The sequence below is a fragment of the Molothrus ater genome, chromosome 21, assembly GCF_012460135.2.
Source record: "Molothrus ater isolate BHLD 08-10-18 breed brown headed cowbird chromosome 21, BPBGC_Mater_1.1, whole genome shotgun sequence".
In the NCBI taxonomy this organism is placed as follows: Eukaryota; Metazoa; Chordata; class Aves; order Passeriformes; family Icteridae; genus Molothrus; species Molothrus ater.
The window spans coordinates 9,444,929-9,457,248 of record NC_050498.2 but is presented as its reverse complement, the minus strand read 5'-3'; the positions used below and the strand labels follow the sequence as shown (position 1 = coordinate 9,457,248).

The following is a 12,320-nucleotide window of genomic DNA, read 5'->3' as shown; positions in this document are numbered from 1 at the left end:
TTAAACCAATGCATTTAATGTCTAAAGTGGCCGTTCCATTTCTGTGTTTTCAGGATCCTCGTTGTGGTCCTGCAGGAGAAAATCGCCGCCTTTGACAGCTGCACTTTCACCAAAAAATTCTTCGTCACCAGTACGTACAATTTTGGGCTCAGAGGTGGACAGAAAAGATCTTTTTGTTTCTTTCTTTATTTCTAAATCCTCAAAGCAGGTTTCAATTAATAATTTGGAGCTTCAGGAAAACTTGTTTAGGAAAAAAACAAACCAAACCCAAATGCTTTTCTGTGAAAATTTAACTCTTCTCTATATTTATTATTGCTGTAGCTAATAGTAAAGGGCACCCACACTGCCATCCATCAGTAGCTGAGCAATTCTTTTGTTAATTTTGCACAAATATGTGTAAAAGCCTCAGGTGGGAGTTGCAGTTATCACATCAGCAGCAATTAAACCCACATCAGAAGTGATTACCCACTGTTTGTATTGGTTTGTTCCTTAGGCACATTGGGTTTTTTGTATGCCTTTACAGTTCATAATCTACTTTGGAAATGTCAAAGTTTTATTATTTAAAAAGAGTCTGCCTTTTTGTGGATGTATTTTCAGCCATAATTATAAAAATTTAATATTTTTTTATATTATCTCTGTCTTTATAGAAAAATCTCCTTAGGAGAAGCTGGTTTTGTTATAGTTTGAGGGAAAGCAGCTTCATGCAGTAATATTAAAGTTGCCAATAGGTGTCAGTTTCTTCCTATCCATGGATGTGAGATACTGGGAATCTGCTGGGGTTCAGTGACAAGATCCAAATGGGAAAGGACTTATTTCTGTCCTATTCATCACTGCCTTTTATTTCATCAAAAAGAATTAGGGTACAGGCCTTGCTTTATTTTATACCAAAAGTAAAGAAAACCCCTCAGTTAAATGTGTATTCTGGGAATCTTTGGAGTTATTTTATTGGGTTTTTTAAGATACTGCAACTTATTTTTAAAAATGAATGTCCTGAAGTTAATTTTGAGAAGCAGGGATATTTGGTTCTTAACATAACTTTGATTGGCCTTTTGTGAAGCAGCTGTGGAATTTAAAGAGGATAAATTAAAACTTTTGGAGGAATGAAAAAATTATTTTTTAGAAAGTCTAAAAATTCCTAAAATATCACTAATGCCAGTGTATTTCTCCAACTGTGCAGCTTTTTAATATGAGAAATTCAAGATTTTCTGAGACTTTCCTCTGGTTTAATTAAGGACAAGCTCATTTTTGGGGCATTTAGGATGCTGCCAGAGCTGGAGCCAGCACAGCCCTTCCCTCTGGCAGTGCCATGCTGTGAGTGGGCAGAGCTGTGCTTTTCCCCTGGATTTAGGGGTTCTGGGACCTGTGCTGAGGATCCCAAGCTCAGCCATTCCTGGATCCTGCTCCCAGGCAGGTGCTGTGCCCTGGCACGTCAGGACACAGCAGAGCTTTTGTCTGAGCTTCCCCATTTCATGTGCTGAGATCTCCTGGGCCTGAGAGCGCATCTTTAAAGGCTTAAACTCCTGTGCTGTGTTTGCAGTGGGATGGGAATGAGCTCCCTGTTAGCTGCAGGCAGTTCTGGGAGGCAGCCAACTGGCCACCACTGCCTTCTTTGGCTGTGCCTTTGAAAAAAGTTATTAAAGGACAGTGCCAGTATCAATTAAAAAATAGAAATCTTTGAAAAGGAAGCTGAGGAAAAGGTCTTGGCAGCCTTTTTGTTTGCATTGTTGGGGCAGCCTGTGTCCTGCCCACACTGGTGCACCTCAGCTGTGAGGGTGCCACTGCCTGCCCAGAGTGTGTGACAGCATGAAAAAGATTCTGTGACTGCTTTTGGTCAGAAGGGAGGGCACAAAGGGCAGGAATATTGCTGAGGATCACTGACCCTTTGAAGGGTTTTGTGTTACTTTTAGAGAAAAGAAAATCTTTATTTTCAAGAAGATTTGGTGTGAAACTCCCATCTTCCATCCCTAAGTGGTGTGGGAGCCTTAGGACCTCACTGAGACAAACATGAAGCAGGAGCTCTGGTCTGTTTTGTTGGTTATTTATACTTAGAAATGAAATGCAGAATGTCCAATTAAAAGCAGTGTCAGGAATTCTGAAGTTCCTCAGAAATGCTAATGCAGCTGCTGTGCACATGAGGAGTGTTTGTCTTTCTGTTTTTGTTTTTGTGGTTGGATGTGTAGCTTAATATATTGTTACAATAAATATGCCATAAAATATTCAGGATGTAGATGGACAAGTTCGTGCTGCTGTTGGAATGTTTTAACTCCTGCATTTCCTGATTTTTCCTGAGCAAGTTTGACATAGAACCAACCTTTGTTTTGCCCTGCTTGGGATTATGTGGAAATGTGCTGATTTGACTTGGATGGCAGGGAGCCAGAATGTTTTATTTGTGCCTTTTGTAACAAAACCTCAGTGTACAGGTGCTCCAGACTGGGAGAGGGAATTTAAGACAGGTGCTTAAACGTGGAGGGAAAACATGCTGTAACTATTGTAGAAAAATTACCTGGATATCCCCTAATCTACCCTGTGGGGTGTTCTGATTTTCAAATGTCTGCTAGGAGAAGGCAGAACATCAGTCTCATGGCAGTCACTTCCATCCATCACTGCTCTCCTGGTGCTTGGAGCCAGCTCCTTTCCCTCAGAAAAGACACCAAGGGGAGGAGAAAGCCCAGCAGGGATTTCACATCCTGCACTGGTTCAGGTGCTCATGTGGCCAAACTAAAAAAAAAAATAAAAAAAAATCATTTGATGCTTATGTTAAAAATGTGTTTCCTTTACTAGTGTGTGTGTCAAGGTGTGGATTTTAAATAGATTCTTGAATAGCTCAGAGTTTTATTGTGGTTCAGTTCAGATTTCCTTCAGAGCCTTTTCTGCATGTGCCTGAAGGATCAGAAACCAAAGTGATGCACAGAAACCAAAGTGATGCACAGAAACCAAAGTGATGCTCAGGCTTTTTTTGCCCCTACTTTGCTCTAAAGAAAAGCTGCAGAAAAGCTGAATTCCATTGATTTCTATTCCATCAGTGCTCCTCACCCCAAAACTGCTTACTTAGTGCAACACTGCTGATGATGAATATGGCCTGATGGATCCTTTCCTTCTCCATAAAGAGCATCCTGCCCACCCCCTGGGCTGAGTAGAGATGCTCCCAGATAACATCATGCACGTGGCATCATCCCTGTGTCTGCTGAGGAGCTCCTGCTCAGCCTCCCTGGCCCTTCACTCCTCAGATTGATATATTCTCCATCCAGGGTTCCCCAGGGATGGAGACATTTACTGCAGCCATTAGCTGGCACCACGTTTCTATTGATGCTGTTCTGTAGAGCCCTGAGGTAATTTTGCAGATTTTAGTCAGAGTAGTTTATGATATAGAAATTCTGGAAAGGCTCCTCACCACAAGCCAAAATCAGTCTGTGGATGTTGAATGCCCTGCACCTCTCCAAGTGAATAAACCCCCAGAGCAAATGGTGTTGGATGCTCTGATCCGCACTTTGGATTTGGGATTGCTGTTTGCTCTCACATCCACACACAAGGAACAATTTGGTGGTTTCAGTTTGTCACAGGGCAGGTCTGGAAATCTTCAAGGCTTTTTTGGACATTTCTGTTGGAATTCCTTTCCCTGTCGGGCTCACAGGAAGCAGTTTGAGCTCTTGACTTTCAAGTGAAAACATTGGGTGTCCTGTGAGGAGGTTTAATGCCTGAAGAGTCACATTCTTCCAGAAGCTGTGTGTGTTTCCCTCCGAGCTGAGGGCGTTTCCTCCTGTTGTCCCACACGGGGTAATCATTGCCAGGATTCCTTTGTCTGTGGGGGACCAGCCCTGATCGAAAGTCCTCAGGGCAGGTGGGGAGGGAGCTCCTGAGTCACAGGATTTTCTTGATCAGTGAAGAAGAGCCAAGTATGTCCCTGGGGATTGCTATAAGCACTTTGACTTTTCATGCACCCACATTTAGATGAGCACCTACCCCTCGATGGTGTTTTTCCCTGGGAAATGTTGATTTAATTTTCCTTTTTCTTTTTAACGGCATTATTTATAAGAGTGTTTCTTTCCTGGCTGTGGGAACCAGTGTCTCACCATTCCAGGATAATGCTGAAACACTTTTCAGAGAGGTCTTCATGGCACAGTGGTGGATTTATGGGAACAAGCAGCTTTGGTGCTTGCAGGAGGTTTTGCTCCACTGCAGGAAAATGTAAATACAACAAAAAAGCTGCATAAAGCCACAACAGAGGCCTCAGTCCCCAAGATGTCTGTCTGTCATATCTCCAGGCTCCGACAGTTTTACAAATTAGATGTAAAACAGGAAGTGCTCTTTGTTTCTATATAAGTTATTTTTATCTAAAGCACCCAAATCCTTAATGTTAAAGGGCAAACAAAGCCATCTGACGTTGTCCTGCACAGAAACAACAACCTCAGTGGCAACTTTTATTATTTGTCACTGTCCAAGTCTGAAGAAAATAAGAAAGTAAACCTGAGATTAAACATTGCCCTGAAATCAATCAAATTGGTGCTAAATTAAACAGCAAGGCCTAATGAATATGGAAGACCACTGATATTTTTAGAAAAAGCTCTGGGATTGTGCTTGGACCTGTGGAGTAACAGTAAAGTCATAAAATGATGGAATTTGTGAACTGGGAGGGACCCACTGGGACCATCAAAGTGCAGATGCTTCAAACTGCCATGGTAGAGTGGCAGGGAAGGAGACCTCTGTAGTAATAATGATGATAATAATTTAATAATAATAATAAATAAGTAAGAAAAAAAGGCCCTGGGTGGCAAACCTGATTTCTCAGTAGGTCCATCCTGCTCTTTGCTCTTTTACTCCATTTTATGGGTGATACTTAAACAGAAGGAAGTACAAGAACAATAGAAGAGTTTTGGAAAGTATGTGACAGTGTGAGAGTAATAACATTTACACAGGGCCTTTCATCTAGAAGGAACCCAGAGGAATTTATAAACAATATTGCTTTATACAGTTTATAAACAACAAAAAAATTGGTTTGCTAAAAAAACCAACAAAACAACCAACCAAAAAAAAATATTAGATAAAACAACTTATATGATTTGTTTTCCTTGTAATAAACAAAGCTTTTTGCTACAGCAGTATCACTCTACCCATTATTTATTGCATATTCCCTCTCTGTGCTCTCTGCCATGGATCTGCTTGCTGGCTGCTCTGCACTGCAGGAACTAAGGATGGAGTTTTGTGATTCCATTCCTATGGAGAGCTCTGTGTTTCATAAGAGCCACAAAAGAATTGCAGATTGATTATTAGAGAAGTAGCATCACTTCAGTGGCTTCTTGGAGCTATTTATTTAAAAATACACAATGGCCCTGCTTCACTGATTTTGGAAGTGATAATCCAGCAAGTCCTTTGAATGATTAAAGGCAAAGAATTTCTGTTGAAATGAGTTACTTCTTTTGGAATTTGTTTAGAAAAGCTGTTTAAAACCACTGGACACTTCAGCTGCCATATGTCATCTTTAATGAACCTTGCCAGGCACTGAACAGAAAAATCCTTCTTCTCCAGAAGGTTTCTTTAGGATGGAGGTGAGCCTGGGAATCCCTGCCTTCATGGCATTCCCTGGGACCCAAATGATGCCATTTCTGCCTTAGTTTGGGATTAGAGACAAAATCCTAAAAGCTTTTGTATTAATAACTGCCCATCCCCTCAGCTTGAAATAAAACCTCTGGAATGGGTTCCTCACAGGTACAAGGTGACATGTCCATTCAAATGCCCCCCTAGGAAACAATAAATCAACATTAGTTATAAAAAGGATGAGCATGGACCACTGCAAAGGAAACTGGAGAGAATTGGGGAAAAGAAAGCAGTGAAAATGCTGGAAAAAGAGAGTGTAATTGGAAAACTGATAGGGGAAAATGACTGAAACAAGACAGAAAAGAACTTAAAATGTTTTTCATTAAAAAGTAAGAACAAAGTCAAGATACAGGGGATGAAAGTCTGGAAAATACCGAAGCCAGATTTTTTTTTTTCTGTACTATAAATATTGTTGTAGGGAATAAAGTTCTTATAATGTGCTGTGAAATTAAAAATCGACCAGTAGTGTCTTAAGATGAACATGATGGGATGTGCTCGAAAGAAGGCAAAGTTAGGTGATTCTGATTTGGCTTTTTCATTCCCTCAGCTTTATTAATTCATGTATTAATTTGCAATAGTTTATCAGATGTCATTTTCCAGTGTGTTTTAGTGAGGCTTGAGAAAGAAATGAAAACTGTGCTGTGGGTAGGGAGTTCTGAGTGCATCGTTCTGCAAACTGAAAATAGCTGAGACAAGTTCTGACTGTTAACATCAGGTTTTTCTGGAGAGAATATTGTATTCCTGTATCTCCTTTAAATCTTGATTTGCTGAAGAAGCTTGGAGATGCTGAAGAGCTGCCCCAGTGGAAGTGGTTCAGGTTTTATTAGTGCTGTGTTGGGTGATTTATCGGCCCTGCTCTGTTGTGGCTGACACAGCCTGCAAAGACTCCGCTCCTCTGGGCAGAGCTTTCCCTGTGGGCTGGTTGTTTAAAGGACAAGGGAGAGGACAGGAATGTGCTGCTGTTCTCCTCTTGGCTGCTCCCTTTGCGTTCGCATTGCCATCACTGAAGATCCAGGATCAGCGTTTGGAAAACAATTCAAGGAAAGCTCTGGAGCCTTGGGTTTCTTGCAGGAGCTCAAGACTGATGGAAAGATCCAGAGTCAGAGGAGGGGATATTTGTGTGAATTTTCAAAGCTGAGTTGAGGAGATGATTTGGTTTATTATGGGCTTATGGATTTGAGTCTCCAGAGGGTGGTAGAGATTTTTGATCATTACCATAAGGGTAATAATTAAAATTAATGGAAATAAATGGAAAATAAATAAACCTTCTCTTTGCTCACTCACAAAGCAAATATTTGTGTAGCTCTTTGGAGAGCTTCAGGTAATGTGGGATTCCTGTATTCTCAGTAAAATGAAATATATAAAATCAGCACAGCAACAAGTAAGTTTAATGCTTTTTTGAATGCCAGTAATCACAAACTGTATCCTTATTGCAGTTATAATTTTATAACCCAGTTATTTTTTTAAAAAGGGAAGAAACGGAGAAATTTAACACTGAAAAATTTACTTATGGGGCTATAGCTAACATTTACATTTTGGAAGTGGGAAAACCGAGGCACAGGATGTGAGTCCCAGGGTGTCCTTAGCCAAGCCCCGTTTTTTACTCCTCACTGTTACTTAGGGCAGCACCAGTTGGAATTTTTGGGTGTAGGAACTTGAGAAAATTAGCAGAAGAACTTGGATTTGCATTCTGATTTTCAAAATGCAATTTTTCTTCCTTTTTTCCCAGCTTTGACGTTCTCATTTCCTCTGCACAGAGGCAGAAGATAACTGTGTGTACTCAAAAGTTGTGAAGTAGTTTCCAGTAGGTTTTCACCTATATCTTTGTGAGTGATGGGTCCAGTTAAGCTGGTTCTAAGATCAGATATTTTTTAGTACTTGCTTGGTTTGCTGCACTTTTGGAAGGACTTTCCCTGAGTGATCCTTTCTTGGATGACCTCTCCATGCTGTCATTAAAACTTGGAAACTTTGGTCTTCTTGACAGTTAGTTCTGCATTCTCATTATGTTCATTCCTATTGTAAACATGCTCAAGTTGCTGCTGTTATTGCTTAGAATGGCTTTTTCCTCTGTTGTTTTGAAGTCTGGTAGAAATAGAAGTTAATCTTTAAGAGAGTGGGGCTGCTGAGGATTGGATGGCCCAGCTCGATGGGTCACGCCGTGTCTGCCTTTTCATTTGCCTCATAGATGATGTTCTGCTGACTCCAGCTGTTTTTTTGGAAAGCAGAAAAACAATTTGCTTTTCCTTCCCATAAAGTATAACCCTTTGTTTATCCTCGTGCTGCTGCAAGTTTCCAAAATGCAAAGACTTGCAAAGAAAAGAAAGGGAGGAAATAGCTCCTTTTTTTTACGCTGTTTTTCGTATCGGAGAGTAGAGTTTAGGACCGAGCTGAATTGTTGACCTTTGTGGAGTTTATTCTTAGAATTGGTTGATTTGTGTGTGGAGTCTGATTGACTGAGCCCAGTTCATGAGACAAACCACGGGCAGTGCGTTTGGGGAGGGCAGTCCCAGCTTTTCCAAGTAACTCCTCTGTTCAGTGATCAGTTTTGGATTTGAACAATTCTTCTTGCAGTTCTTCAATGGCTTCAGTTCATTGAAATAATTGAGAACCGTTCCCTTTTCCAAGCAGGACTTGGTTTTTTGCTATGAGTTGCTGAGGCTCCTGTAGTTTTCTCCTGCAGGGATGTTAGGAATTTGGGAAAGGCAAGTCACTGGTTCTGAAGTCGCTGTAGAGATTTACATGACAAGGGTTATCATCTGGCAACTTTTAGTGCTGTATTTTATACATAAAAGGGAAGGTAAAAGAAAGGTTTGGGGGACCTGAATTCCTTTCCTGACCCAGATAAGAGCTGCCGAGGCAGAAGTCGGCATTAAAACCTCGGCGCTCCTGATCTATAATGTCATCGGAAGAACACGTTTGTATTTACAACCCAGGGCTGTATTTACAACCTTTTTTTTTTTTGCTTGCTTTGTTCCTTAAGAGGCTCTGGCTACCCACATTTTATGCACTCCTGGAATGCAATAACAATTGTGGCATCATCTCTTCAGAATTCGTTTTCCTTCCTGAGATCGGGCTGGCGATACGGGCTCACAAACCCTGCCTGGGTCCTGCCTGAGATGGGTTTAACTGGGTGGATTCATTCTGGGTTTAACTGGGTGGATTCATTCTGGGTTTAACTGGGTGGATTCATTCTCTCCTTCCCTTCCTTTCTGACCTTTCAAGCAGCTCACTGTGATCTTTGGAATTTTGCAATTCCCTCCGTGCTCTGCTCTGGAAAATGAAATCCAGGCTTGTTTATCTCGGCGGCCCAAACCCGCATCCAAAGAGTTGTCAAATGTCCATGGAACGTTCCAGAAAGGTGCTAACACCTCCCACACTGCTCCTCACTGCTTTGCAGGTGTGGGAAATAAAACCTGTCCCCTTCTGGAAGTTCTGCTGTGCTCAGGAAATGTTCTGGACTCCACTGGAGCCTGCTGGAACAGAGCTGGACATTTGTGGATATCGGGTTCTTTTCCCTTCTGTGGGTGCAGAGCAGGGTCAGAGTCTCACATCAGAGATTCAGAAAATAAAAAGCTTCACTGGCTGGGTTTGGGGTTTATTTTTTATTAGGATTTTATGCAATACACTGAATAAAAGTTGTGTTGGATGTGTTCTGAAATGCAGTTTGTCTGCGCTCCCTCAGCCCAGGATACAGGAGCAGCTGCCCAGGGCTCCTTTAAATCAGACACACATGTCTGTAAGGTCTTCAATATTTTGTTTCTTGGCCAATCAGTGAGAGGGTTTAAATTGCTAAATTGACTGTATTAGCCTAAGAACTGATGAAAACTGAGATTAACCATTTGCTTGATAGCCTCCTCCTTCCCCTTGTTCTTCCTCCTTATTTTTTCATGTAAAAAATGCTTATTTTAAAATACAGATGTATTTTGTATTTGTACAAATACAAATTATTTTATTTATAAAAGAATTATTTTACTTATATAAAAATACATATTTTAAGAACTTTATATATGAAATGCCATTTAATGTGATTCATTTTAAGCCTTTCCATGTTTTCATTCACAGCTATTTTGTCTAACAGGTATTTTCATGTTTAAATCCTCAGGAATAATTCTCTTTCTATGTTCATTTTTATCCATATGTATAAATCTATTTCTAATGATAATATAAAGTGAACAGTGGAAATATTGCCACCAGTTTAGGGAATTACGAATTTTCACACTGTGTAAAGTTAAGTTTGTGCAAAAGTATATGGAGAGACTGAGGGCTTGTCTAGAGAATTGGTAAAATCAAAAGCAAGAGCATTTTGGAAGACTGAGGGCTTGTATATAGAATTACTAAAACTGAAACCAAGAGCACAATTCATCCTTTCATACAGTAAAAATGCAGAAGAGGTTGAAGTGATTGAGCTCTTCACCAACAGAAAGGTGTCAATCAAATAAAATTTATTAAATTGTGAAGATACAAAACCAATCGAGTCAAACATCACCACTCCCTCACCCCAGAATGTAATTTTTGTATCAAAATGGCTTTAAAATGCAAACAAAAGGAGAAATGAATATTTACACATAATTAAATGTTCAAAATAGCTCCTCTAACCACAGCCTTATCTCTAGAAACAAAAATGCAAGCATCCACTGAGTGATATTAGCAACTGCAAGGCTTTTGTTTAGACTTTTTGTTTTCTTGGCAATAAATAAAATTCTTTGGAAGAGGTCATTAAGATATTTCTTAATGTTGCCTTTTTAAACTTTGCAGGCTGCTATCCTTGTCCAGGGCCAAACATGAATCCTATTGCTCTTGGAAGCCGTTGGCTTGCTTATGCAGAAAACAAGGTAAGGAGGGGTTTGAGATCAAAAAATTCCTCTAAACTTTGTATGTATAGTGGGAAAAAGAAAAGAAAAGGTCTCAGGAAAAAGCTGTGTGCAAAAGAAAGTCTGTAAGAGGAGTTGCATTAAAATGACAGTCCTAAGTATTTTAAAATATTAGATCTTTACTTTGCATGTTTGATTTAATCTCAGTTTAAGGAAGGCAGAGAAGACAGCCATCACCATGTGTTTTCAGTGAGGTAACACAGTAATCAACCCATTCTGTGCTCTAAAAGTTTAAAGCATTTAATTACAGACACTTCTGAAGGTAGGCAAAAAAACACTTCCTAAATTCTCTTTGGGGAAACTGAGTCTGGACAGAGCCTGGTTTGTCTGAGCCAACACTCAGAGCAATGCACTCTGTAGCTTAGAAAACAGCATTAAATTGGCCACTTTTGAACAGCTTTGAGAAAGCTGAGCTCCAAGAAAAAAAAGAAAACTTTTAGACTTTTTTCTTCTTTCTAGAGACAAAGCAAATCGATTCCCAAGCAAAGAAATGATCATTGCTTTTACCCAGAGGAGTGGTTGTGTATGTAAAGCTTGAAGTGAAGCCTGAATTTGGCTCCTAATGCCTTAATTTTATTTCAAAGCAGATGTTTTTTCTCCCTTCCACCTGTGACTGGAGAAGCTGTTTCTAGAGCTGAGGCAGGAATTACCAGAGGCAGATTTTAGAAGTCGATTTGCTGTTACATCTCCTCCAGCACAGATGATTTCTTCCCAAATTCAAACCTGCCTTTCCCTTTAGTGCCACACCTTGCTCATGCTGGAAGAGCTAACCCTGCTCAGCATGGGATTTAAAAAGTATTGCTGCCAAAATACCAGCAAAAGAATTGGATCACCAGGGGAATTTAAATGGCTGTTGTGTCCCCAGGTAAATTCACTGGGGGCTTTCCCTAGTTTAGGTATTTTTATTTAGATATTTAAATATAAGCAGGACAGAAAAGCCTTTAGAAACAAATACATTTTACAGCAATTTTAAATTTTCTTTAGCTCAAATAGTTCAACAAGCAACATGTTTTGCATGCAAGCAACAAATACCTATATTTTTTCCTAATTTTGCATAGAAGCACAGATTCTATTGTTACTTGGGGTTCAAAGGCAAAACCTACTTTTGTAGGGTGATGGCAGGTACAAGAGTCTTGTTTTGATTTTGAAGGCAGGCAATAAAAAGCAAACCCCATGTACATTCCTTTAATCTATTAAATGCAAAGTTTCAAACAACTCTTTTCCTTTGTCATTTCTTTGCTTGCTCGTCATAAAAAGGAGGGGAAAGCCACACTTGCATTCTTAGAATGGCTGATATTTAATGTTACATATACATGGCTAAAGCTTTTGATTATATTTATTTAAATTTATTTGTGGTATTGCTGCCAGACCAAAAATCCCACCATTTCAAAGTTTATGAATTCTTAGTGAGTACTCATCTGGTAATTGAAAACTGGAGCGGGGGACGCGACAGTCTGGGTGGCACCCAGAAGATTATAAAAAGGGGTTAAGTGTCTCAGCAGGGCTTTTTGCTGTTTGTAGGAAAAAACACACCACTGTACATGATAAATAAGAGCTCTGGTAATGGCTTATGGCTTTGTGGAGTTTAATAGTAGTGACTTGGTTGCTGTCTTTCTTCTTGTAGCTGATCCGATGCCATCAGTCCCGTGGTGGAGCCTGTGGAGACAACATTCAGTCTTACACTGCCACAGTCATTAGTGCTGCCAAAGTGAGTCCATCATCTGCCCTGGGAGAGCTGCTCCTGCAACATAATTATGAGGTTTCCCTGCTGAATTGGGCTGTGTGTCATCACCCCCTCCCTTCCCAGAGAGGAGAGCACGCTGAGAGCCCTGCAGCAGCAGCAGCAGCACCGTGCCT

At 40.3% G+C, this 12,320-nt stretch overlaps 1 protein-coding gene across 10 annotated transcripts in view; it reads left to right on the top strand.

Moving 5' to 3' along the window:
• The window catches only part of BCAS3 (BCAS3 microtubule associated cell migration factor), a 301,144-nt gene that overhangs the window by 37,556 nt on the left and 251,268 nt on the right, over positions 1-12,320 (top strand). For all 10 annotated transcript variants that reach the window (XM_036395055.2, XM_036395056.2, XM_036395054.2 and 7 more), the window contains exons 9-11: positions 54-130; positions 10,348-10,424; positions 12,088-12,171. In XM_036395055.2, coding sequence (XP_036250948.1) covers positions 54-130; positions 10,348-10,424; positions 12,088-12,171 — 238 coding nt within the window. The remainder of the gene's footprint in view (positions 1-53; positions 131-10,347; positions 10,425-12,087; positions 12,172-12,320) is intronic.